Source organism: Haplochromis burtoni, unplaced genomic scaffold (genome assembly GCF_018398535.1).
Source record: "Haplochromis burtoni strain Fernald_Lab_line unplaced genomic scaffold, NCSU_Asbu1 Contig_133, whole genome shotgun sequence".
Taxonomy (NCBI): domain Eukaryota; kingdom Metazoa; phylum Chordata; class Actinopteri; order Cichliformes; family Cichlidae; genus Haplochromis; species Haplochromis burtoni.
The window spans coordinates 522,938-550,037 of NW_024582494.1; the positions used below are offsets into that span (position 1 = coordinate 522,938).

General features: G+C 46.8%; 2 protein-coding genes across 10 annotated transcripts in view; both read left to right on the plus strand.

The window, feature by feature from the left end:
* The first annotated feature begins 1,247 nt into the window (after window positions 1-1,247).
* zgc:153738 (uncharacterized protein LOC558115 homolog) lies at window positions 1,248-9,600 on the plus strand. Its single transcript, XM_005930971.2, has 19 exons — window positions 1,248-1,726; window positions 2,877-3,204; window positions 3,307-3,426; window positions 3,591-3,773; window positions 3,870-3,941; window positions 4,016-4,221; window positions 4,324-4,408; window positions 4,487-4,597; window positions 4,751-4,826; window positions 5,168-5,274; window positions 5,455-5,541; window positions 5,619-5,680; window positions 5,755-5,837; window positions 6,238-6,345; window positions 6,427-6,626; window positions 7,002-7,088; window positions 7,158-7,335; window positions 7,424-7,662; window positions 7,905-9,600. Exons 1-19 carry the CDS (start codon window positions 1,593-1,595, stop codon window positions 8,013-8,015), a joined length of 2,577 nt encoding a protein of 858 aa, XP_005931033.1. The 5' UTR covers window positions 1,248-1,592; the 3' UTR covers window positions 8,016-9,600.
* A 927-nt stretch (window positions 9,601-10,527) lies between these two features.
* obscna (obscurin, cytoskeletal calmodulin and titin-interacting RhoGEF a) overlaps window positions 10,528-27,100 on the plus strand; it is a 40,979-nt gene continuing 24,406 nt past the window's right edge. For 4 of the 9 annotated variants that reach the window (XM_042224222.1, XM_042224223.1, XM_042224229.1 and 1 more), the window contains exons 1-32: window positions 11,807-12,083; window positions 12,187-12,453; window positions 13,200-13,361; window positions 13,533-13,637; window positions 13,757-14,023; window positions 14,107-14,376; window positions 14,474-14,740; window positions 14,822-15,085; window positions 15,173-15,439; window positions 15,745-16,014; window positions 16,132-16,398; window positions 16,575-16,841; window positions 17,061-17,333; window positions 17,416-17,679; window positions 17,798-18,064; window positions 18,339-18,605; window positions 18,692-18,961; window positions 19,147-19,413; window positions 19,772-20,047; window positions 20,213-20,479; window positions 21,079-21,345; window positions 21,584-21,850; window positions 22,224-22,490; window positions 22,641-22,907; window positions 23,005-23,271; window positions 23,400-23,666; window positions 24,942-25,211; window positions 25,374-25,652; window positions 25,760-26,017; window positions 26,112-26,378; window positions 26,501-26,767; window positions 26,886-27,034. In XM_042224222.1, coding sequence (XP_042080156.1) covers window positions 11,957-12,083; window positions 12,187-12,453; window positions 13,200-13,361; window positions 13,533-13,637; window positions 13,757-14,023; window positions 14,107-14,376; window positions 14,474-14,740; window positions 14,822-15,085; window positions 15,173-15,439; window positions 15,745-16,014; window positions 16,132-16,398; window positions 16,575-16,841; window positions 17,061-17,333; window positions 17,416-17,679; window positions 17,798-18,064; window positions 18,339-18,605; window positions 18,692-18,961; window positions 19,147-19,413; window positions 19,772-20,047; window positions 20,213-20,479; window positions 21,079-21,345; window positions 21,584-21,850; window positions 22,224-22,490; window positions 22,641-22,907; window positions 23,005-23,271; window positions 23,400-23,666; window positions 24,942-25,211; window positions 25,374-25,652; window positions 25,760-26,017; window positions 26,112-26,378; window positions 26,501-26,767; window positions 26,886-27,034 — 8,043 coding nt within the window. In that variant the 5' untranslated portion in view covers window positions 11,807-11,956. The other 5 variants (XM_042224224.1, XM_042224225.1, XM_042224226.1 and 2 more) reach the window with 5 other exon arrangements.

Sequence of the window (27,100 nt, forward strand, 5' to 3'; positions counted from 1 at the left end):
CACCTGCATGACTTTACTGTCTGAAAGCATGAGCAGACGGGTTTTGTTACACGAAAGTCATTACACGAAAAGAAATGCCTCATTTGTTTGACTGGACTGACCAAAAACACACTTGGACAGTTTGCATTATGATTTACATGAAGGGACGAATCAGCACTGATATTTGAAGTCCTTCACATTTTCATTATTACAGCAAAATTAATAAAATCTGCATGTTGGAGATAAAATAGGTAACTTCTAAAAAATCTCCACTTTCCCCTTGTTTAATACAAGAGTAACGCAAATGCATTTAATTGAACTTCAAACTTACTAGTTTAGGAGTTAAAGATGCTTATGTCCTGGAGGGTGGACACAGTTGTCTTCAGCAAATTCTTCCGATCCGATAGGAGAGAAAGCCAACAGATTGTGCTCACCACCGTCTTTCTTGAAATAATGCGTTCCTATTTATACGAGGAGCCACCTTCTTGAAGGTAATACAATCGATTTTGAGTGGGTGGTAAAGCAATGTTGACATCTTTGGTGTAATTTCTTCCAGTGGCACTCGCTCACTTAGGCATGAGCCACTCCTTTACGCACCAAAAACATCACTAGTTGTAGTTGAACGGGACAGGCTACTTGCAAATAAAAACGACCCTCTTATAGATGCAATAATGGGCGAAGATCTGAAAAAGTCCCCCGTGCACTATAACTTCCATTAAAAAAGAAAGAAAAAAAACCCGACAAAGACCGTGGCGCGGAAGCGCACGAGTGTCCACTTTTCCAAAAAGAGCGACTTGTTGGATGTTGGGTGCAGAGAAGTGAAGAATCTGTGGGCATGTGAGCTTCTAGCTGACCTGTCAGCGTGCCGATGTTTTTGCTCACCGATGTCCAAGTCTTGTGACCGCCTAAGCGCCGCAGATATTGCGCCTCCTGGAGCAGCCATCCGGCTTTTTCCCACACATGCTGAACAGAGTCATGTAACAACCGTGTATAACTCTAAAACTTTACCTACAGGTGTGGCAGGGTTAAGGAGTGGTGTAATTAGTGGGTCGCTACATTTCAGATGCATCTGATACAGACACACCTGCTGACTCAGCTGCTGGAACTGTGACTCCAATCCAGTTTAAAATACAAAGTTTGTATGAGTGTAACAATGAGGCAAATCTATTAATGCGTGAAGTCTTCAGATTGAGTCATTGTTTCATGTGTATTCAGTTATTATCAGGCTTCTATTTGTGCTTACAGAGATCCACGTTTGCGCTTTGCATGCATTCACGTCACCTAGTTGCGTAAAGAGCTCATGTGGAAGCTTTAGATGTGCATTTCGTCATTCGATGTTTATTGGTGGTTTAAAAAGCACAAACGCGAGGAGGAAGATGACATTACTGTTTTTATTATTGTTGCTGGTGTAGATGTTTATATGTTTTTATATTAATTGTGGAGAAGAAGCACTGTGCGTCAGGTGTTGGTCCCCATCGCTTAGCTTTACCTGAACATAACCACTGTCTTCTGGGGCGCTCAACTGGAGCCCAAAGGTATCTTGACACCTTTGGAGGGTATGCGGAGCGAAACACGACTTTCAACGCGGACAGACTTCCTGTGTTACTGTTACTATGGAAACAGACCACGCACTGAAGGCTGAGCTAACGTTAGCTGTAGCTAACCTTGGTTTAGTTTCGGCTCCGTGGGACCTTTCTTTGGTTAGAGACACGTTTTCTATCCGCGGAGGCAAAAATATGTCGCAAAGGTAACCTGTTCAAAAGCCACGTGCTTGTTGTTGTGAAGTGTTTAATGTTTGCTTGTTGTGCGTAAAACGTGAAAATATCTGTGCCCAGTAAGTCAAACTAAAGAAAGTATCGCAGCAGGGATATTTCAAATTTAGCAGCATATTTGATCACAGAATAAATAAAGCGTCTTATTATTATTGTCAATCCCAATGAGTAATGAGACTCCAGCTGAATAGCAGCGCTGACACGTGTGCTGGTTTCTGCTCTTTAAATATTTAGCTTTGTTGTTATTCGCATTTGCAAGTCATGATCGTTTATTCTTGTTATTCTTTGAACAATCACTAACCTGCATTATGTACCTTTCAGGATTCTCACTCTCATATATCATTGTGATGTTATTTATTCTATTACTCTTGTTCTCTTCTGCTTGTTTTCTTTTTTCTTTCTCAGCAGGTGACCCAGGTGTGCATTTTTTTTCTCTGCCCGTTTTGTTGGTTTTTGTCTTTTGCCCTTCTCCCCCGTCCCTCTTCTCAGCTGTTTCTCTTTCCCTCTTTCTTTCTCCCCTTCTTTCCCCCAGTCAAGTCTGTCCCATATTCAGTAAGTGAAAATAAAATAAACAATAAAAGGTGAATCAAATGGACCATTATGGCAAGGCTGGGATGGTCAATTTGGTAAAGTAAATCCGTTGGGCATCTTTCTTTGCCTTTAGACAACAATTCTGATGCAAAAGAGCCAAACGGGACAGGCAGAAAAAGAGAGAAAAAAAAAAGAATTCAAATCTACTTGTTTGCTAAAGTTAGGAATACTTACATTTTAACACTGTCAACCCTTAAATGAGTAATTTTGGTAGTCTGACTTTCCAGACTGATAAATGTCACTGAATTAAACATGAAAACATTAAAAAGGGGTGTGCATCAAAGCTTGGATCCAAATGCAGACCCAATGGACAACTGTTTCTTTAGAAAAATAAAAGCTTAATGGACAGAGTTTTACGAGGAGCGAGCGCCATACGGGGTGAGTTCACTAAAAGAGAGGAAAAGGTGGATTAATCCAGTGAATGTGAGCAGGGACGTTGAGGTGAAGAAAAAGAAAAAAAAAAAAAAAAAAGGATTCTCACTCACAGACTGTTCGTTCTGGCACAAACTCATCAGATTGCTTCCACTTTTTCAGGACATACAACCAGCTGTGGGCAGATGCCCAGTTAGAGCTGAGCTGTCTGCTAGAAGAAGAACTACCAGCTGAGCCCCCGCGCCCTGAAAAAGACAGAGTCGTTTTCTTCCAGCGTCTGGCCATGCTTTTTGTGCGCTACACCCAAATCTTCAGACAGCTGGAGAAAGCCTATGACCTGGTGGTCCACCCTCAGAAGAGGAGATTTATTCATTCAGCTCTTGAAAGTGTGATGGGAAGAGTGTTAGAGCTGAAAAATGAAATGGTGGAGAAAGAGTTTTCAGAGTACCACTACATGGATGATGTGCTTCATGATTTGAAGCTCATACCTGTACGTTTGATTTCTGAGTTCAAGATAAAACCAAATTAAGCTTCCGCACACCGGCGCCCAGGGCCAACATAGTAACCACTGTTTACTCTGATGTCCTGTTAGGCCGACCTCGAGATCCCCATCCCTCGCTACTTTCACAGTGAACGCAGCAAAGAGGTGCAGCAAAGAAAGGCCATGCTGACTGACATCCTGAAAATGGCGGAGGTCACTGAAACTCCTGAGGTGAGTGGAAAAGCAGCCAAATCTTTTAAAGCCCTGAAACTTTCTCGCTTAATTTGTTCCTGTCATTTTGTTACACGCTTATGCAACAACTGTTACATTTAATGAGCCGGCGTCATGCAGAAGGTGTTCCCGTACTTTTGTCTGTTCTATTTTTGTCCCCACAGCCTGTAATGGCCAAGAAGATGAGTCAAGAGGAGGCAGTGAAGATTATTCAAGTGGCAGAGCGGGCACGACAAGGACGTGAAAGGGCAAAGTTCAACATGAAAAACTTAAATATGAACACCATGTACAGGATCAAGGAACCTGGAGCAGAAAGTGCTGAATCCGCTGCAGTCTGCATCCAAAAGGTCCATCGTTACTCACACACCACGTGTCACGTGCCATCTTCTTTTTCTGTGCAAGCACTCGTTCATGCTCACAGGTATAATTGAATGTACTCGCAGGTGTGGAAGGGCTACGTGCAGAGGAAGAGGACAAAAATTGCCAGAGAGGAGGAGATGATTCTTCTGGGAATGGTGGGTAAAATGCGGCTTCATCAAGATACTTTTTGTTTATAAGGAAACACTAGAGTGCTGAATTTTTGTTCTAGAATATGGATCCAAAGTATGAGGAGCCACGCCCTGCGGAAATGACGGCCCAGGCCATCGCGGCTTCCACACGAGTAAAACAGATGGAGCACGAGGAGGCTTACCAAAAGGCCACAGTGGATGTCATGAACCAACTACGGGATGTGGAAGGGGACGACATGAGCAAAAGCATGAAGGTGCAAATTCAGCAGTGGTTCACTGAGTGCCGGTAAGCTGGCAGAGAGTTTGTTTCCATGATTTTTGCCTCTGGTCACGGAGCTTTTTCACACTCGGTGGGTTTAGTTTCACGTTTGAATCTTCGATGTTTTAGCAATGCTACAGGAACATTTCCAGACTACCCAGATGAAGAAGATGGAGGTTCTGCCCTCATTTTTGCTGAAAAGACCCCTCAGCAGGTAGAATCCAGTCTGATTTAAAGGTTTTATTCGTGCTTTAATATTGTTCGTAAACAGTGGTGTTGGTGGGTTTTTTAGTTGTTGGAAGAATTTGCTGCAAAAGAAGAAGAAGAGGCCAACGCCAAAGCTAAAGGAAAAGAAGAAAAGAAGGAAAAGGGGAAAAGTGACAAGAGGAAGGAAGACGAGGAGGTGGGGAGACACCGCTGTTTTTAATTTAGTAGAACAATCTGTAAAATGATTATTACTGTATCTTAGATAAGAATATAGCAAAATGTTGAGCTCAATCAAAGCAAAACCAAACGCTTCACTTTGTGTTCATCGCTGTAACTGCATCACGATCAGGTGGAGGAGGCAGGGCTGAAGATGCTGCCCTCTGCATTTCTGCTGGACCTCGAAGTTGAAAGTAAAATCTACGCAGGTACGGTCCAGCGCCAAACACTGACAGTTTGTTTAAATGTTAAAAACCTTTAACACTAAAACTCGTGATTCACATCCAGTTTGCAACAAAGCGTAAAGGTTTTTGTTTGTTTTGGCCAATCATGAGTCTTTGTGAGTATCACAGTTTATCCTGATGCATGCTGAGTCATGCAGGTAAGTAACTCTGTAAGTTCTGTTCATCTGGACGTTTTCAGTTTCGTCGCTCATCCAGGTGACTTCTTCAGCCTCCAAGTGACGAGCCGCTTCCCCCACGCTGCGTCCTGATGAGCAGCACCAACCTTTCACGCGCATACTTAGAGTCTGCATCTTTGTCATCCTCAGACTTTTGGCACAATCGCAGCGAGTACGGAAACTTTAACCAAATGCACGACCCGGAGCTGATCAAGGAAGAAAAGAGGAAAGTCATTGAGGCGGAAATTCGAGTGAAGGTACGGCGAAGGCTCCAGCACACGATCCACCATTGTAAAAGCAATTCTTGGCTCATTTCACAACAAAACACCCGTTTGCTTCTGCTTAGCCTTAAATTAACATTTCGTTTGGTCTTAACAGAGAGTTCGATGCAATGCTTGGGTTTGCCTCACTCACTGGTGATGTTTTGCTTGCACCAGGTCGATGAGCAGATGAGACACGAACTGGCTGAGTGGAAGCTGTCTGTGGATAAAGACAAGGGCGGTAAGACGAAAGCAAACGCCAAGGTACCTGACTGAGAGACGGCGGCTGCAGTTTACGCTGATTCCTTGAAGCATGTTGCTGATTGTGTTTGTTTCTGCAGAAGAAGAAAGGCTCTAAGAGTGGAAAGAAGAAGAAAAAGGAAAAAGACCTGACGGCTGATCGGTGAGGTCACGCGCAGCCTGATTGGATGTTCAGCACAATGCAGAAGAGATTTCATCTTTTATTCACATCTGTAGGACTCTGCAGTCTCTGTGTCGGGAGCTGGTGGAGCAGGGCTTACTGAAGCAGACACGTAATGTTCAGCTGCAGGATTTCTTGGGTAAGACACGACACACTGTGACAGAAATGCTTTTGTCTAATTGTAACTTGTTTTTGTGTGCTTGTGCATGATGTGCTGGTACTCCACAGGAAGTTCACCACTGAGCTGTGTTAAGTAGAAACTATGGCGCGTGGATGTGCTGCCCTCTTCTGGCTCGCGTTGCTAAAACTAATCTCACGCAGTCGTTCGATGTAATGTTGATGATTTTGCACCGACTGTCTATATTCATACGTCACAGTTCAGTTAAGTACAGATTAAATAAAATGCTGTAACTTATTACATCATTTTATATCCCAGCCTTTGTTAAGGTGAGATTTATTCAGTGATTATGGTTTTGCAGAACATTTGTATTGTGTCGATGTGAAACTAACAAACAGGTGACTTGCTGCATACTCCCTAGGCGACTATAGCTACCTGGGGACCACGCTGAGGCAACACGACATTGAGCCCATGCCGTCATTGTCAGATGTGCGACAAGTCATATCTCTGTACGCAGTTCTGCCGTTAGGTATTAAAGCCAGCACCGATCTTTCACATCAACGGGACAGAAAACATCTGTAGTTGAAAATAACATGCGCGTCACTTTCAGGCTCTCAGGTGGTACACGAGAAGGCTCCTCTGATAAAGTCGGTCCTGCTGGTCGGACCCACAGGTGTGGGTAAAAAGATGCTGGTCCATGCGGTTTGCCACGAGACGGGCGCCTGCCTGTTTGATCTGTCTCCCCTGAACACAGCCGGAAAGTACCCAGGCAAGAGCGGGCTCGCCATGATGCTTCACATGGTGTTTAAGGTGAAACGGCCAACCGCAATCAATGCTTTTAATCTCGTGTGTGCAGCACAAATGAGAAGAATTTGGTGATTTAAAGACTTTAAAAAAGGTAAAATCAGACTGCATTCAGATTTTTCTGTCATTATCTTAAAGACTTAAAGTTATGAAGGCAGAACCTTAATGAACTTACATGACAAACTGGTTGATGTCAAGCAGAATAAAGAAGCCAGTGCATAGAAAAATGCGTAACCCAAATAAGGTGGAAGAAAGAGGGCTGAGGCTCACAGACTAGAGTGCATCTAAAGACAGGCTTGTGTTCAGCTGGCGTAGCAGCAGAAATGACCCACATCACCATGAACATTTGCATCCTGCTAAGTTCCTCCTGATCGTTTACAGGTTGCGAGACTGATGCAGCCTTCAGTGATCTGGATCGAAGATGCAGAGAAAATGTTTTACAGGAAAATCCCCAAAGAGGAAAAAGAGGTAAAGCAGACAAAGGGATTGTCGTTGTGTACAAATGTTGTAAAGCTGATTTTTCCATGTGGTTAATAGTTGGACCCTAAGCGGCTGAAGAAAGATTTGCCCAAGTTCCTGAAGCTGATCAAAGGGGAGGATCGCGTTCTGATCATAGGAACGACTCGAGACCCGCACAGCGCCGAGATCAAGTCTCTGTGCAAAATGTTCAGCAAAATCCTCCTCATCCCAAGACCTGACTACGGCTCAAGACGCAGTAAAGACAATTAAACGTCATGTTTTTGTAATGAATGTAACGATATTTCGACGACGTTGGTGTTAAACTTGACTCTGTTTGCCTTCAGTCCTGTGGAAGCAGCTGATCAGAAAACACGGAGGTGAAGGGACCGAGGCGTTGGACCTCAGTTCTCTGGCAAAGATTTCTGACGGCTATACTCCAGGACACATGGTCCAAGTGATTCAGAGCGTTCTTACCAAACATCGAGTCTTCCAGCAGGCAAAACGGCCGCTGACTGCAGCTGAGTTTATCGCCCCGTTAGCCCAGATTGACCCCGTGTTCCAGGAGGAGGAGGAGGCCCTGAAGGTAACGTGGATGTCTTTGATGTAAAGAGTAACTCAACGACAGGCTGAGAAGCAGAATATTGAAGCCCGCTTTACTCTGGCTAAAAATGGACTAAAAGTACTGCGGATCACTTTATATAAAGGTTAAACACGAGATTATTAGAGGTTGTTAACTTACTCTTTAGGATTTGCTTACATTTACATTCTTTGACAGTATTGTTGTCACTGACATTAAAATCATAAAAGGATTTCTTTTTCCAACAGAGCTGGTATGCAAAGACGCCCCTGGGAAAGAAGAGAAGTAAAGCTGCGTCAGGAAAGGAAGAAGAAGAACCAGCTAAAGACAAAAATACCAAGAAGAAAGGAAAAAAATGATCTTTTATTTGTTGTCTTTTACTGAAGTGTGTGAGTTGTACCCTCAGTGAGGCTGTCCTGCGTCAGTAACACACATTAAGCTGCAGTCCCTGTGTTTGCAGCCACATCAGTGAAGTTTCTCTCTTGTGCAGGAGTTACCTGTAAACAGAACGCAGTCGTTTTCAAATCATTAGCATCCTACATTTTATTGAATGCAGTAGTTTGATGATTTTCAATTTTATGTCAGTAAAATGTTTCCAAAACGTTGGGAGGTCTTTTTTTCAGTATGCACGCGGGAACGAGGACGCCCACTTCTGCAGTGCGTTCGTTTTTTCTGCGTTTCGCTCGCTTGGTGTCGGATTTTATCCTCTCAGCTTTGTCATGTTTGTTTGGGTGGATGCCAGGGGCTGTGGGCTTCCATGCAAAGAAGAAGATCTAGATGCAGGTTCTTCATCCTTACTTCTGAATGACCTGTGCTCTCTGAGGTGCAGTTTGTATATATATGTAAATATGACCCTTGACCTGTCAAACTGGTGGACAGACTCCCGTGGCTGTAGCTGTCAGACTGAAGGCTAAGCTGTTATTAGATGTGCCAAGGCGGCTCAGTCAAGGACATTTAATGTTCAGGCTGTGGCTTCCTGGCTGTAGCGCTCGGTTATGAAGGTTAAGGAGATCCTCTTTTCTTTAGGTGTCACACACAAAGCCAGAGTAAAATTCATTTCCAGGGCACCTAGATGACGACAGGAGCCACATTTTAAATAATCACAGCGTGCTGCAGAGTCCTGCAGTGTGCTCTTTGTTATTGCCTCTGTGTGGTGCAGAGAGTCAGGCTCAGAAGAAATGCCAAACACACGAGGGGGAGTGTTTCCAACATGATCCAGAGGCTTAGTTCAGCTGTTTCGTCAAGTTCTAAATTCCCTCGGCAGATCTTCACATTGACTTGGTTCCTTTACCGTGACTCTATTTTTAGAGTTTGTGCACAAAGATCCACATTTCATCATGCAAAGCTCGTCTGTTGGACATCTTCACAGGATCATCTTCAGAAACAGCGACAGCCTTCGAGTCAGAAATACAACGAAATATTTGTTCCTACACCGACTCGATGTTAAACATTGCAATGAATGAGCTTCTGTAAACTGAGACTGGCTTCTGTGGACCACCGTTCTCCTTCTCAGTGATGACAGGTTATTTTCTGTGCCCCACAGAGATAATCTCTGCTGATACCGTTTCACTGGCACATGGGACTGTCTGTCAGACTGAGGTTTACACAATGCTGCCTGGCTCTGGCTTTCTTCTTTTTGATGAGGGATTCCCACAAATCTGAGCTACGTAAAAATTGTTAAAACAATAGCATAAAGGCTGAAGCACGGTTGGCTGCTGGGCTTTGACCGTCTCATTGTAATGTTTCCTGTATTTGGTTTTTGGAGCATACTGAGCTTTTCAGATCCCAGATGCAGCCACACAGACCATAGTTGTGGTCAAAAGGTTACATACAGTAATCATGGACATGGATGTCAGAGTAATTTGAGGTTTTAATGATTTCTTTGAACTTTTAAAAAACAAGAATTGGTGCACAAGTTTGGATTTATTCTGTGTTTTCCTTAACCCCCGCCCCCCCGCCCCAAATAACATTAGGTTAAATGTCCCTTAGCAAAATCTATCCAACCATCGTGAAATTGAGGATTTTGGAGGGTCTCCTTCTTAGGGCCTCCAGTACTACTCACAGCAAAACAGCCCTAGAGCATAATGCTACTACCACCATGCTTGACTCTTTTGGAGAAGGCATTTGGTTTGTCCATGTGTGCGCCTGCAAATTTCAACTGCACTTTAAGGCTTCGATTATGGAGCAGTGGCTTCTGTCTTGGTCGGGATCAGTCTGTGTAAAACTTGTTTTGACTGTGGACAGTGACGCTGGTGTTCCAGCGGTTTCGAGTTCATGACACACTTTAACCCTGGTGGTTTCTGGGCTGTTCCTGAACATCCTCTCATCGGAGGGCGACAGCTTGGCTGGTCTTCCTCAGCAAAGTGGTGACATATCCAAATAACTGGTACTTTTGTCCAGTTGTTTGTGTTTGATCTGCAGCTGTTCTGATGTAGCTCTGTGATGCTTCTCTGATGGACCGTCCCAAAACCCCAACTTCAAATTTACTGACTATGTTTAAAAGCTGGTTCTGCACCAGGAAACCCACCAGGCCGTGATGAGTGGTGAAATATGCAGCCAGAGTTATGCCCGAGGCTCCAAAGGTGTCTTATGAAGGTGGGACTTGATTTGATTTTACATATGCGTATGTATGCTTTGACCCTGTGTGGATGACAGAAAATCCTACATTCAAACTTGTTTTGTAAAGATTTTAAGGACGTATGCATCTTTCATGACCTTTTAGCATTAACAGTGGAAGAAACCACCTCTTTCCTGTTACCTGTTTGACGTCTGTATCTGTAACAGGTTTTAGACACTGTGGCACATGTGGGTCGGGGTTGCACAGAGCAGGCGATTAAACCCCATCAGCCTCATGGTGCAGAGACTCGTCTGATGCTGTTCAGTCATTTTGGTCTCGTTGTTGAGAGAAAATGCTGCAGACCTTCTGATGCAATACAAAGGTTGCTTTAAAATAAGGTGAATCTACGTTTTATTGTCATGTTTCTAAGCTGGTCAACCCCTCATTGATGCACGGTGGAAAACCATCAGAGACACTGGGACCACTGTTTACATTCTGATTGTTTTTCATGGTTCCAGTGATGTCGAGCATATGGTGCCTTGCACCATTAAAGCCAAAGCTATCTTTGCCCTCATACTGACAGAAGGCTATTTTGGAGGTTAGTGTGTGGGGAGAGATATGTCAGCTGTTCAGCACCATGCTCCATAACAGCAGGAAAAAAAGAGAAAGCGCCATAGCCTGTCAACTTTGGGAACTGGGATGCACAAGGAGGCATGGACACGCTCTTTGGTGGATTAAATGCATCTTGTTAACCTTAAAGGCTCTGTGAGAAACAGCACAGCACTCCCAAAGGATCAGTGGCCACGCTGGAGGTTTCATCCAGCTCGTGTTTGCTTTGGATAAAGTAGTTTTGCTTTTTTGAAACAGGTGCAGAAACAGTGCATGCAGGCATGTGTTCGTCCTATAGATCACCTGCTTAGTTTGAGAGCTGGTGCATTGGTGCAGGTAAGCTTATGTATTCTTCTTTAATTTGGAAATGTGTATAGAAATGATATTTTTTATTTTTGCAGTTGAATATAGCCAACAAGAAACCCTGTTGAATAGAGTATCACTGGAATATAGTTGAATTATATTGCAGAGTTGTATTAAGCTGCTTTGCTGTATTGCTCTGAAAGGATTTCAGTTTTTATTTCTCTGGTGTTTATTTTGCAGAATAGATTTGAATAGGCTTATGATAAAATATTAGGTAATCTAGATAACTGGTTCCAAAGACAGTGCCGTGTGTGACGCATCATAAAATACCATTTTAGCTGTAGGTAATGTAATGGAGCAGACTGGCCTATGCTTGGAGTGCTGCTGGGAGGAGCTGGCGTGTTTGATGATCTCAAATATCACATCAATCGGTCGATCGCTTGTTGGCTTTTCAGAGCTTTCCCTTCCTCTGAGTTCAGCTCATGTTGCCTTATGGAGGTTTGATCACAGCTGAGTCTATATTGGTGGGGATGAACTCAGCCAAGTGCGGTGACAGAGATTACTCTGCTCTTCATTACTGACTGGCACGCCATCACAGGGATCAACAACATGAGACACTGATGCCATGTATATCCAGTTTGATGGGGTTACCATTTTGGACGTTGAGGTTTGATGGTTAGCCTGAAAGGAATTAATCTGTTTTTGCAATGATGTCCAAAAGATTTAAGCACTTATGCAGAAATCAGTAATGTCTGTACCCCTGAACTGTGAGCTGAATGAGTTCGTGGAAAAGCTGATTTCTCTTTTTGTAACACGGTTAGACAACATATCATGACTCAGGGTCACCTCGGGTACGTTTGTATTTGCAGCCTGCTGACTGTGATAGAAAACAAACTTCTCCAGTCAAGAACAAGAGACATGGGAGACAATAAGCCTGGAGGAATAGTAGCAGCTGCAAGTATGTTTATTTCTAAATGCATTTGTGCTTTTTCAACAGAGTTCTCACCATGAGTCAAAGGCCTTTAGGCCTCTAACGCCGCCTGTGTGTGTGTGTTTGCCAGAGAACCGTCTGCAGGTGGTGAAGGGATTGGATGACGCAGAGGTCTCAGAGTGTGAGAGCTGCTCCTTTGAGGTATCTCTTAACCTAGCCTACATAGAGGGCGTGTGGATGAGGGATGGGACGCAGCTCAAATCTAAACCCAACTGTCGCATCAGCACACACGGGAAGAAACACTCCCTCTTACTGAACAGGGTGGCTTTGGGAGATGCCGGTTTGTTCTCCTTCCAAGCTAATGGCATTCAGACCTCAGGCCGACTCACTGTCAGAGGTAATGTGACAGAACTACTTGCATGCTCACAGGATTGAATGTTTTTATATGGCCCAGACCATCTCTGTGTTAGATCCCAAAATCAGGTCAGTGACTTTCTCCGGGGCTTCGATAACCTGAACCACTAACTCGAGGTTCATACGTGTTTTTAAGAGGCTGTAGTTTCTGCAGTGAAGTGCATGCTGTAGTTGAAATGTCCAACAACTGCTGGACTTGGACAGACGGTGTTAATCAGTGTTATGAACCCAACAAAGCTATGGAACCGCAGAACATACAGTCCCAGCGCACCGTCTTTCATTTTAGTTCGTTCAGGCGATCGTGGCTCAGAGTTGGGAGTTCGTCTTGTAATCGGAAGGTTGCCGGTTCGAGCCCCGGCTCCGACAGTCTCGGTCGTTGTGTCCTTGGGCAAGACACTTCACCCGTTGCCTACTGGTGGTGGTCAGAGGGCCCGGTGGCGCCAGTGTCCGGCAGCCTCGCCTCTGTCAGTGCGCCCCAGGGTGGCTGTGGCTACAACATAGCTGCCATCACCAGTGTGTGGATGTGTGTGTGGATGACTGGATATGTAAAGCGCTTTGGGGTCCTTAGGGACTAGTAAAGCTATACAAATACAGGCCATTTAGTTCAATAAATAAATAATGATATGGAGTAATATGTCAGATTGTAGTTAGCCAATATTTTAGTGGCAAAAAGCTCTCTTTGGTTACTTTCACTAAGTTTCGAGTCATAGTGTGGATATTTCCTGCCAGCTAGGGACATTCACATCGTGAAGGAGCTGGAAGATGTCGACACAGTCGAGCGTCAACCTGTAACCTTCGTGTGCGAGGTCAGCCAGATGGATGTGGATGGTCGGTGGTACAGAGATGACTGCCGGATCCGTCCTGGGGACAGCATCAAGATCAGACACCAAGGTAAAAGATCAGTTATCTTAGCAGTAGACCTTATTTTGGGGGAGCTAGCCTTATAGTTGCTTGAACTGATGGGCTTCAGTCATTGGTACCTGAACCATAAGGGGAACTCTGAGAATTAACCGAGGAACAGGTAATAAGCAGAATAAAATACTGGGTTTAATGTGATTTCAGGTGAAACTCATTCTCTGTCCTTCAAGTCAGTCAGACCAGAACATGCAGGAGAGATCAGGTTCACGGCAGAGCGAGTCTCATCCTGTGCAACCCTCACGGTACAAGGTGAGCCCCGAGATTCTCACCTCACACTGGGCATGAAGGAAATCCTGATGAACACACAAGAAATAGCTCTTATAAAACAATAAAGATCATAAAACCTGAGTTTATTCTTCCACTCTCAGAGCTTCCAGTCCAAATAGTGCGTCCTCTGAGAGTAAAAATCGCCATGTATCGCCACCGAGGTCTGCTAGAGTGCCAGGTGTCACGGCCTAACGCTGAGGTCAGGTGGTACAAGAACAGGAAGGAGCTACTTCCCAGCAAGAAGTATCAGCTAATCAGCCAAGATATCTACAGGCAGCTTGCTATCAATGACGTCTGCTCGTCAGATGAAGACACCTATACATGTGACGCGCAGGATGATAAAACCTCCTGCCAGCTTCTGGTGGAGGGTGAGGTTCTCACACTTATGAAATCAAACTATGATGTCAGGAGCTGTGCAGTAGAGGTAATATGTATTATGCTGTACGTGCAGAGCAGGCTATCACCATAGTGCGGGGGATGAAATCGGTGGAGGTGATGGAGCCAGAGCCTGCACGATTCCAGGTAGAGACCAACTTGAAATCAGGGAGGCCACCAAAGTGGACGCTGAACGGTGAGGTCATGGAGCCATGCGCGGCAGTGGACATTGACAGGGAGGCCACCCTCCACAGCCTGTGCTTCACCTCCACAGAAAGCTCCATGTCAGGCCCGGTGGTCTTTGTCGCTGGCAAGAGTCGTTCCACCGCTCAGCTTACGGTTAAAGGTGAATCTCCCACACCGCCTCAAGCTGATAACATGGTATTCTCCAGTGAAATAATGGAAACACGCTGCTGAACAACTAAACCTGTCTCCCCTTTTAGAGCGGCCTCTTCAGGTGGTCCACCACTTGGATGACGTGGAGGCAAAAGAGAGCAGCTCTGTGACTCTGAGCTGTGAGTTCGCCCCATCTCCCAGGGTGGTGCGCTGGTTTAAGGGCCGCACAGCTCTGAAATCCTCTAACAAGTACAGCATGAAGAGGGAGGGGAAACGAGCAGGGCTGACCATCCACGGCCTGACGGGGATGGATGCGGGACAGTACCGCTGTCTGGCTGGAGGGTCACAGAGCTCGGCACACGTTAAAGTAGAAGGTAGGTTCAGTGTGGTGTCATGCAAACGTTAATATGAAGCCTTTTCAGGACACGTTGACGAATTCAGCCTTTGTATTGCAGTGCGGACGCTGAAGTTGATCAAACACCTTGAACCGGTGGAAATTGAGGAGAATGGCGTCGCCACTTTCTCGTGTGAACTCAACTACGTGGTGGCCAATGTGGAGTGGCTCCTCAATAATGTCCGGCTCTATTCCAACGCCATCAACAAGATCCACCACATGGGCACCATGCACAGCCTCACAATCAAAAAGCTTCGGCCACAGGAGAGCAGGGTTACCTTCAAAGCGGGCCTTCTCACTGAGACAACCACCTTAAAGGTCAAAGGTCAGTGACAGAAGGAGTTGCTTAAATTTCTCAGAAACATAAATTGCAATGATAACAACACAAAGACTAACCTGTAATGTGTCCCAGAATGCCCAGCAGTGTTCCTGAGGCCTCTGGAGGATGCAGTTGGAGAGGAGCAAGGGGAGCTTTGTCTTCAGTGTGAGATTTCCAAAGAGACGGCGAGCCCTGCTTGGAAGAAGGACGGTGTAGTTCTGACAGCTGATGACAAACACGAGCTGCTCCAGTTTGGGAAGTCCATGGCTTTGATCATCCATTCACTGAGCAAGGACGATGCAGGACAGTACACGTGTGATCTCGGCACAAGTCAGACCAAAGCCAAAGTCACAGTACATGGTGAGTAGAGATGGACCGATCCGATACGTAATATCGGATCGGTCCATCTCTAACGGTGAGTAGAAGAAGAAACGCCATTTCTAATAAGCTCTCAAACCACAGGGTAAATTGTTTTATGGGAGTTTATCAGTAAAAGCTCTTGTATTTCTGAAACCATTTAAGAAGTTAAATAAGGTCATTATTTCTTTACTCTGCACCATGTTTAATGGGTGTTGGTGGCATTAAACCTTTCTGAGCTCTCATCCACAGTTAGTATAGCATTCAGCTGACATATGTGGTCATTCACTGATTGTATTTATTTACAGACTTACACATTACAATTGTCCAGCGTTTGAAGACGACGGCTGTCCTCGAGGGAGACGCCTGCACTTTTGAGTGTCTTCTCTCCCATGATCTTGACGATAAACCTTCCTGGACCATTAACGGCCAGCTCATGGCTACCAACAGCCGTATTCAGCTCACCAACAGCGGCCGCATGTATACGATGACAGTTAGAGATGCGTTACTTTCTGATGCTGGAGATGTGGTCTTCACCATTAAAGATCTAACCTGTAGGACCATGCTTTTTGTTCAAGGTACATAATCTTTCCTAAGATATGGTCACGCCTGGAGAGTTTTTACACATTATACATATCCTACACTGTAAATTGTTTCAAGATGTTGAGCGAGCCAATGTGCCCTTTCTCACACAGAGAAGCCAGTGCACATCTTCAGGGACTTGTTGAACGTCAAGGCCGTGCCTGGTGAGGATGCAGAGCTGAGCTGTGAAATCACCAAACCAGAAGTCACCATCCGTTGGCTGAAAAACGGGCGTCTGATCAAGGAGAGCCCCAAGTATGAGATGAGCGTGGAGAAACATCTGGCACGGTTGGTGATCAAAAGCACCACTATCCGAGACTCTGGAGAGTACTGCTGTGAGGCCGAAGGCGTGGCCTCCCGTGCCAAGCTTGAGATCAGAGGTAGCTTCGATTTGACTTTTCATTCATTCTTGGTTTTATAAAGGTAGCAACCATTTACAGGTAGCGGTAAAACACAGGTTGCAGCAGATTGAAAGGATCGATATTATCTCCACGCTTATATGTCTTTGGGTTTTTCATGGCTGGATCGGCTTTACTAAGCTGCCTTTTCATTTCAGAGTTACAGCACACATTTGCCAGGGAGCTGAAAGACACTCGAGCAGAAGAAAGAGGAAAGGTGACACTCGAGTGCGAGACGAGGCAGCCAGCCAAGCGTGTGACCTGGCTGAAGGGCTTGATTGAGCTGCGGCCTGGAAGGAAGTATGTCATCAGGCAGAAGGGCGTGGTGCTGTCGCTCGCCATCACCTCACTGGAGAAATCGGACACAGATATTTATATATGTGACGTTGGCACCATGCAAAGCCGGGCACAGCTGACTGTGCAAGGTGAGCGTGGGTCATTTAAATCAAACTGGGCCATATCAGGCAGTGATGGAAAACACTGTAAAACAAAGGAACCAACACACTGGGAGAAATGCCAATACGATGAGTGCTGCAATGCAACGTTTATCATTGCTGAGTAAAATGTTTGGTAAAAATCTAATGGTGCTGATCGGGTCATGTATGCTGCAAGTTTGTCAGAGGTTTGTCTTTTCTGTCTCGCAGGTCAGAAGGTGGTGATTCTGGATGAACTGGAAGACGTTGAGTGTCTGGAGGGGGACACGGTCACGTTCAGGTGTCGTATCTCTCCCAGTGACTACGCTGGGGCCAAGTGGTATTTGGATGAGACTTTGCTTTATACCAACGAGCTCAATGAGATCCAGGTGCTTTCAGGAGGCTTCCACATCCTGACGTTTAAACAGCTGGCCCGTAAAGACACCGGCACCATTTCCTTCGCAGCAGGGGACAAAAGATCGTACGCCTCGCTGTTGGTTCGAGGTAAAGCTGAGATCTTTGGGTTTTAACGTGTATTTTTTGTCACATCTTACATGTGCTGTGCTTCATCTGCTCATCACACCAGAAAGGCGTCCCACCATTTGTAAGTCACTTGAGGACTGCGAGGCCATCGAAGGAGGTGGTTTGATTTTGTCCTGTGTGACCTCCAAGCCGTGTCACATCCTGTGGTACAAAGATGGCTGTCTCATGTGGAACTCCTCAAGATACTTTACCAGTCGTTTGGGGTGCGAAGCTCGGCTGAGCATTCGAGAAGTTTGCAAAACAGATGCAGGAGTGTACGAGTGCAGTGCTGGCTCTGTTACAACCAGGGCCGCGGTCGCTGTCAAAGGTACCAATAGGGATTTATTTGTCACGTGCTTGCTGTGGGTCGAACATTTCTGGTAGATTGTACATGATTACATTGGAGAAATTATAATAAGCAAAGACCTGCTCATTGTCACTCCTAGCCATCCCAGCAGAGTTCATCCACCATTTGAAGCATGTGGAGGCCAAAGAAGGAGAAGCTGTCACCCTGACCTGTGAGTACTCTCTGCCTGGGGTCCACGTCCACTGGAAGAAAGGTTTTGAGAGCATCAGGCCAGGAGACAAGTACGTGATGAAACAGAGGAAGACGATCAACTCTCTGACCATCAAAGCCCTGAAACCCGAGGACGCTGGACAGTACACATGCCAGTGCAGAGACCACCACACTACAGCAAGTCTCAAAGTACACGGTAAAGTCTTCATCACACTACAAACTCACCTGACACAGCTTTACCAAAAACTTCTTCTTTTTTAGCATTTACAACATGTTTCACATCCATTGCGAGCTCATGCAAGTATAAAAGGAGCAGTGAGAAATACAGACGCATGCAACATGCAATAACTTACTGTGCACTGATATATGGCAGTTAGCCACACACAGGTGCAGCTGCTAATGCAATAAACTATCACACAAGCTTTTATCCTCTTTTATTCACGTCTATGATGTCACTCCTTATTTTCCAGCTGTTCCTATCACATTCATACAACAACTCAAGAATATGCAAGCAGAGGAGGGCAGCAGCATCATACTGCGCTGTGAAATTTCCAAACCTGGCATCCCGGTAGAGTGGAGGAAAGAGGATGAGGTGCTGAAGAACAGTGTGAAGTACCAGATAAGGAAACGGGAGACCACACTGGAGCTCCTCATATGGAAACCTGTGCCCGAGGACGGTGGGGTCTACAGCTGTGTGTGTGCTGATCAGATGACATCTGCCACTGTCAGGATTACTGGTAGGACTTTATTTACCAACGAGCTGATAAAGGAATAATTATGAGGCCATCTGTGATTATTTATCTGGTCTTAATGGGTTTCTTAGCTCTCCCAGTCACCTTCAAGCAGAAGCTGAGGAACGTGTTGATAGAGGAGGGCAACACTGCCACGTTACGCTGTGAGCTCTCCAAACCCGGTCAGTCGGTGGAGTGGAGGAAAGGCGGGGATGAACTGATTAGAAATGGAGAGAAATGTCACGTACGACAGAGAGACATGCTCGTCGAACTGAGGATCTTTGATGTGACCCCCGAGGACAGCAGCATCTACACGTGCATCTGTGGAAACGTGGAGACCACCGCCACTCTGACTGTTAATGGTAACTTATGTTCTAGTGTTTTCTGTGTATCTGGCAGGTACAGGCAGTCACACATTTGAAACCCACACATTACGGCTTTAATTAATTACCTCAGTGAATTTCAGAGCAGACCCGTGAAAGAAGGACGTGCTGCATGTTTGTTTTCAGGCGCTTCACTTATCTCGTCCACTTACTTTGCCTTTCAGCTCTTCCCATCGTCTTCAAACAAAAGCTAAAAAATGTACAAGTCGAGGAAGGACACAACATCACGCTGTGTTGTGAGATCTCTAAACCTGGTGTCCCAGGGGAATGGAGGCTCGGAGGAGATCTGCTTGAGCACGGAGACAAGCACCAGATAAAACAGAGGGGCTCGGTCCTGGAGCTGAGCATCAGAGATGCCGTACCAGAGGACAGCGGTGTCTACACATGTGTGTGCCGAGAGCAGAGGACAAAGTCTACGGTTAAAGTTATTGGTGAGTTTACTCTCGGTGCCACATCTCGTTATTACTTAGCCCTGCTAAATGAGGCCTGCACCGTCTGACCTTTGCTCAGGTGTCACAGACCCGAATGCTCACACTAGCAAACTTCCATCGTTTCTGCTTCTGTCGGTCACACTTCCTGAGGATCAGTTCGTTAAGCACATCACCTGGCTGCTACTTACCTTCTTTATCTCTGTGGAAGCAGTGACGGTAAACGTTGCTTTTCAACGTACTGCACAGAGACCTGAGAAAAATGTCTTTTCACTGAACTTTGACCTGTAAATCATATTTGTCTCGTTCTTGCCTTTGTTTTACTTCACACACATAAAAATATATGTGCCTGCTTTGACAGCGATCCCTGCGACATTTAAGGTGAGCCTGAAGAGTCAGGTGGCCGAAGAAGGGAGCAGCGTGACGTTGCAGTGTGAGCTGTCAAAGAAGGGAGTCCCGATTCAGTGGCAGAAGCAGGGGCAGCTGCTCTCTGAGGAGGGATCTCGGGGAAAGTATCGCACAGAGCTCGAAGGAAAGACGGCTAAACTGACCGTTTTAAACATCCAACCGGAAGACGCAGGAAAATACAGCTGCATCACAGGAGATGAGAAAACCACCGCTGAAGTCAAAGTGAAACGTACGTTTAAATCAGTTTGTGACCTTACCTGCATCGGTCCTGGCTATTTAACCTCTGTGCTACATGAAAAAGCAGAAATAAAGACTGAATAAGAAACAAATACAGCGGGTAGGTGTAAACAGCACAAATCCATTCAATCACCAAAAAAGATCCATTTTCCAACAGCACTTCCTGTAACATTTAAACGGGAGATCCGGAGCCTGGTGGTGAAGGAAGGGGACAGCGGCGTTTTCTGCTGTGAGCTCTCCAAACCTGGAGCTGCAGTCAGCTGGAGGAAAGGCAGAGTCGTTCTGAAACCTGGAGAGAAATACGAGATGAAACAGGACGGACGCGTCACTAAACTGGTCATCAACCATGTGGAGGAGAGCGATGCCGGCAAATACACCTGCAAGACTAAAGACAGCCAATCGACTGCTGAGCTCACAGTCGTAGGTGAGACGCACCCCCACATCTGATCGTGATTTCATAAAGCACTCTTCTTCCTTCTTTTTGAATTTTGATGTTATTATTTAACAGAGTCACCCAAGCGCAGACGTCAAAGAGGTCAGCCACAAAATAGTCAAAATGAACTAAGTAGACCGTCATCACTGTGTGAACCCACTCATGTTTCCATATCGTCACCCAGTTTGTGTCACAGTGTGTCCTCTACTGTAAAGTCCTGCATCATTGAAGCCAAAGCTTCCTGAATCTTATTATGAGCAGCAGTCCATCATTTGTCTCATGCAGGCATCATGAGACAAACACAGCCTGGAATATAATGGATTAGAGTTTAATCCATTATAGCGCATATCGAATACCCGCGTCTCCTCTGTAGTAGCTTTGTAGCAGAGTGGATACTGGATAATGGATTTCTCCACCTGTAGTCGTGTTTTCCACTCATTGCTGAAGTTGTACCATAAACAACCCTCCTATGCTTTATGGATTTCAGTGTGACCTTTAATTTTATCTGTAATAATTGTTTATGTATTTTAAAATCACATCCCTTTAGTGCGCGACACGTGATGTTCTCTGTGGCTCTTGGTTTTCGTTAGAGTTACCGCCTAGTTTCAAGATACTGCTAGCCAATCAGGAGGTGACGGAGGGCAGTGGTGTGGTTCTGCGCTGTGAGCTCACCAAACCTGCGTCCGCGGTGGAGTGGAGGAGAGGAGGAGAGCTGCTGAAGAATGGAGACAAGTACCAGATGAGGAAAAAGGACCTGCAGGTGGAGATGAAGGTCGCAGACCTCTGTGTGGAGGACAGTGGAGATTATACTTGTATATGTGGAGAACAGAGGACAACAGCTGAGATCAGAGTGAATGGTGAGCGCTGCTGCTTTCACTGTAGCAGTTTTCCAGCATCCTGAATGTCATAAAGCAACATTTAAAGATGAAGATGACGAACAGAAATATGGTGATTCAAAAATGACGCAGTATATACATATATCTTTGTTTAAATCTATTTTATATGTCATTGACTTCATCTCAGTGTCTACCTGCCAGAGCTACAGAAGCATAAAGCTGACGTGCATTTCAGGATGTCTCCTCTGCTCTTTTCTAGAGCGGCCCATCAAATTTCTTCAAGACTTGAAGAATATTCAGGTGCAGGAGGGCGGTGTTGTTACACTGTGCTGTGAGCTGTCCCAGCCTGGGGTCCCCGTGCAGTGGACAAAGGGAGACACTGTCCTTTCAAACGGAGACAAATACCAGATCAAGCAGAGCGGCTGCATCCACGAGCTCCACATCAGGAAAAGCCTCCCCGAGGACAGCGGCACCTACAGCTGCACTTGTGATGAGATAAAATCCACAGCAACAACAATTGTTACTGGTGAGATGTGTTCAGCAACATCGTTCACGGGGCGATCGTGGCTCAAGAGTTGGGAGTTCGTCTTGCAATCGGAAGGTTGCCGGTTCGAGCCCCGACTCGGTCGTTGTGTCCTTGGGCGAGACACTTCACCCGTTGCCTACTGGTGGTGGTCAGAGGGCCCGGTGGCGCCAGTGTCCGGCAGCCTCGCCTCTGTCAGTGCGCCCCAGGGCGGCTGTGGCTACGATGTAGCTCGCCATCACCAGTGTGTGGATGGGTGGATGTGTAAAGCTTTGGGGTCCTTAGGGACTAAGTGCTATACAAATACAGGCCATTTATAATTAAGCTTTAACAATCTACAAATGTTTTTGTAATGTTTCTGGCTATCACTCCTTAGCAATACCAGTGACCTTTAAGCAGAAACTGAAGAACCAGGAAGCTGTGGAGGAGGGCTGCGTGACCTTACGCTGTGAGCTTTCCAAAGCTGGAGTCCCCGTGGAGTGGAGGAAAGACGCTCAACTGGTGAAAGAGGGAGAAAAAATACAAATAAAGCAAGAAGGCCGAGTGGCGGAGATGTTAATCAGAAACGTGACTCTGGCAGACTCTGGCGAGTACAGCTGTTCTGTTGGGACTGTTGTGACATCAGCTGACATCAAAGTAAGAGGTAAGCTTCACTACAGCTGGGGTAGAGATACAAACTGTCCAGCTGGGAATGACCACAGGAGAAAACACCCAGCACTTCCTGTTAACCACAGCAGATTTAGAAAATGACTTGTAATCTGAGATTTCACTCACTTTGTTTTCTTTTCTGTAGCACTTCCTGTTACATTTACAAAGGAGGTTGAGAATTTGGAGGTGAGGGAGGGGGACGGTGGCGTTTTCTGCTGTGAGCTCTCCAAACCTGGAGCTCCGGTGGACTGGAGGAAAGGCAGAGTGATCCTGAAGCCTGGATACAAATACGAGATGAAACAGGAGGGACGCGTCACCAAGCTGATCATCAACAACGTGGAGGAGAGCGATGCCGGCAAATACACCTGCAAGACTACAGACAGCCAATCCACTGCTGAGCTCACAGTTAGAGGTAAACCCAGCTCCCACACTAGAAACACTCAATCTGAAAGAATGAACTTTTATAAAAGTCAAATAACTCCATAACTCCTCTTTGGTGCTTCTTGCAGCGCCGCCGGTCACATTCAAGACTAAGCTAAGGAACCAGCAGGTGGAGGAGGAGAACAGCCTGACCCTGAGCTGCGAGCTCTCCAAGCCTGGCCTTGCTGTGGAGTGGCGGAAAGGAGAAGAGCTGCTGAGGAATAATTTCAAGTACCAGATGAAAAATCGAAACAGCGTCATGGAGCTGACGATCAAAAACGCACAACTGGAGGACAGCGGCCTCTACAGCTGTTTCTATGGAGATGTCAAGACTACAGCCAATGTCACAATCACACGTAAGCCAAGAGTGTAGATGTGAAAGTGTCTGGTTCATTCATGCTCCTAAAGCCTACGTTTACCAAATGAAATATGTTCTTTCCTGATCGTTAGACTTCAAATTCGATTTTCTTCTCCACATCCACAGCTATCCCGCTCACGTTCAAAATGGGTCTGAAGAACCAGGAGGCCCCTGAAGGAGGCAACGTGTCCCTGCGCTGTGAACTATCCAGGGCCGGGGTGCCCGTGCAGTGGTGGAAGGGGGAGGACCAGCTTTATCATGGAGGAAGGTATCAGATGACGCTGAAGGGGAGGGTAGCTGAGATGACCATCAGAAACATCCAGCCAGAGGATGTTGGCGAGTACAGCTGCGCCTTCGGGGAGCAGAAGACGACAGCTGAAGTCAACGTGAGAGGTATTCGAACATTTTACTTTTCTTTATTGCATTTTATTACGAATTGCTACCCTGGACCCAGGGGCTATGTTGTCTGGGGGCTTTTGCCCCCTGGTAGGGCCCCGCTCTGGAGCTAAGCCCGAGGCAGAGCGTCTGGTGGCTAGGCTTTAGTCCATGGGGCCCGGCCGGGCACAGCCCAAAAAGGGGACACGGGCCCATCCTCCTGCAGGCCCACCACCAGCAGGAGGCACCGTAGGGGTCGGGTGCATTGTGTGCCTGGCGGCAGCCAGGAGTGGGGGCCTGTCGGACTGATCCCCTGCCAAGGCTGAACTCTTGTCCTTCAGGCCCGACCTGCGCTGTATAACTGTGCACTAAACATGCTGGAGTTGTATTTGTGGAACCACAATCCCACAATTGATATGAACCCATTAATTTATCCCTTTCCTGAACCGCTCACCACCCCGGTGAGAACTGCGCCTCGGTCAGACCTTCACGCGCCTCCCCGACCACCGGCAGGCACGGATCCTCACGCGCCTCCTCCACAAGTAGGCGTGAACCCCCGCGCAGCTCCTCTTTTTCCTTCCTGTCACCCGTCAGGCATGGACCCTCGCGCTCCGCCTCCTCCTCCAGCGACGGCTTGGCAGGTTCCCCCCGTGCTCGCCGTGTGCTGACCTCCGGCTCGGGCTGAGCAGGTGGGTGAGCTGTTGGTGGACCCAGTGGTTGTTTCGTGGCCCTCCTCCAGGGAGCAGGAAAAGGCAACAACAGGTGGTACAAGCCGTTCCCACCTGAGGAGTGGGGATGGGTGCGGCGGCAGGCTGCGTCCTGGCTGGTTGCAACCTGGGGGCGCCAGAACATTCCGGACGTCGGTCACTCCCATGCATTCGAGGGATGATGGTGGGGGTGGCGGCAATGTCGGCCAGGACTGGATCTGAGTCGCCAGACTCACTCTGCATGCGGCGCTTAACCAGGTCCTCCAGTTCTTCCTGCTGTGTGGCCACCATCTCAGCCGCCATCTGGGTCAGCTCCTTCCCCAGCTGGCCCAGTCGCGGGTCTGCTGTGTCCCCTTCCTGGGTTTCGGCACCACTGTAACAAACCCACAGCAGACCCGGTGCATGTTCATGCTTTCAAGCATGTCTTTATTACAACTCAAGGTTGACGTTCACGACACACACTTTTTTGCGGATGCCGTGCAGGTGCGTCCGCCTTACCTGCACGGCAGCGCAAGCCACGCCCACCACACTGTGATCATCGCCTCTTTGTTAAAAAAGTAATCTGAATATCTCTTTCTTCACGCAGCGGCAGCATCGGTGTTCTTTGAAAAGGAACTCGAGAGCCAAACTGTGGTGGAGGGGAAGTCTGTGCTGTTCTCCTGTGAAGTCTCCAGTCCTAATGTGCCCGTAACGTGGAAGAAGGGCAACATCGTGGTGGAAGAAGGAGAACGCTGTATCGTGACAAAGAAAGGCCCCAGTCACACTCTGCAGATCAAGAAATTGCATATGGAGGATGCTGGGGAGTTCAGCTGCATCACCAGGGGCAAAAAGACCACTGCCAAGTTGATTGTCAGGGGTGGGTGTATATGGCAGTCTAATGTCATTATTTGTTGAAGTATTGGGCTCATTTATTTACATGACACGAAATCCAGAGCTCACCCTTCTGAGTTGAGTTAATGTAAACGTATCAAATTCCCTTTTCTGCTGAAGCTGTATCTAGCTCCTGCTTCCTCCACAGAGCGCGTTCGGATCGTTACAGAGCTTCAAGACAAAACGGTGACAGCGGGAGAGGACGCGGTGTTTGTGTGCGAGCTGAGCCACGCAGACGTGAGCGAGGGCGTCTGGTGGCTTGGGAACAGCCCTCTGCAGAAGAACGAGATGAACCAGATGACGTGTCGCGGCCGCCAGCACCGACTGGTCCTCACCATGACAACGCCTGAGGAGACGGGCACGGTTGCTTTTGTGGTCGGGGAGGAGAGGACCTCTGCACGCCTGCTGGTTGTTCCTAAGCCTAAAGGTGAGCATAAGAATACAGCAGAGAGGGTGTATTTAAGTAAAAACTAATAAAATGCTTCAAAGTTATGTACCCCCTGATGATCACTGGGATTTGATATCAAATTCTAGTTTTATTGGAGGAGAAGCCCAAAGACACAGTGGTCATGGAGGGCGAGACGGCTACTTTGAGTTGCACCACCTCTGACCTCACCACCTTGGTTACCTGGAAACGCAACCACGTTCCTCTTCGAAATGGTGATAAATACGAGATGCGCAAGGACGGAAAAGTCAACCTGCTGCTCATCCGTGACGTCGACCCCCTGGATACTGGTGTATATTCTTGTGATACAGGAGATATGCAGAGCACTGCCAAACTCGCCGTCACTGGTACTTCAGGGCAATGAGCTAAACAATCTTATGATCAGCACCTACAGTGAGGCGTTCTTCTTAAACTATTCCCATTTCTGTCCTTTTCCCCCAGAGCTTCCTCCGTTCTTCCAGGAGGAGCTTCAGAGTGTGGAAGCTGAAGAAGGAGCTTCAGCCACCCTGTACTGCGAGCTCTCCAAACTTGGAGTTCCAGTTCAGTGGAAGAAAAACAGCTTGCCCCTGAGAGCGAGCAGGAAGTATGAGATGCGACAGGACGGTTGCTTCCTCCAGCTTCACATCAAGGAGCTCAAACTTGAAGACAGTGGCAGCTACTCGTGCCAAGCAGGGGGTGCAGAGACCAGTGCGACTGTGTCTGTGAAAGGTGTGTGAAGTGTTACTGTGTTAGCATCCTCCCAGTTGCAGAAACATAATGCGTGGTGATGGTGTGACATCACTGAAAACCTTTCAAAAGGACTTTCTTCTCCCTTTTAACACATTTTCCAGAACTTCCTCCATTCTTCAAGAAAGAATTAAGAAGTGTGGAGGCTGGCGAGGGAGGTACAGCCTCCTTGTACTGCGAGTTGTCCAGACCTGGAGTGTCAGTGCTGTGGAAGAAGAACAGACTGCCTCTGAGAGCCAGCAGGAAGTATGAGATCAGGCAAGAGGGCTGCAGCTTACAGCTTCACATCAAGGAGCTCAAGCCTGAAGACAGTGGCAGCTACATATGCCAAGCAGGAAGTGCAGAAACCAGCGCAAATGTGTCAGTGGAAGGTGTGTGAATGGCTGATTTGCTTGGTTTGTTTTACAGCATCGTTAATATCTGAGTAGAAATCATTTCTGCATTTCTACATTTTCGTTCATTACTTTCAATCCATCTTCTTTTTTGCAGAGCTTGCACCATTTTTCCAAAAAGAGCTGCAGAATATGAAGGCAGAGGAGGGAAGTACAGCATCGCTGTGCTGTGAGCTGTCCAAGCCTGGGATATCAGTGCAGTGGAGGAAGAACAAGCTGCCTCTGAGAGTCAGCAGGAAGTATGAGATGAAGCAGGACGGCTGCCTCCTCCAGCTTCATGTAAAAGAGCTCAAACCCGAGGACAGCGGCTGC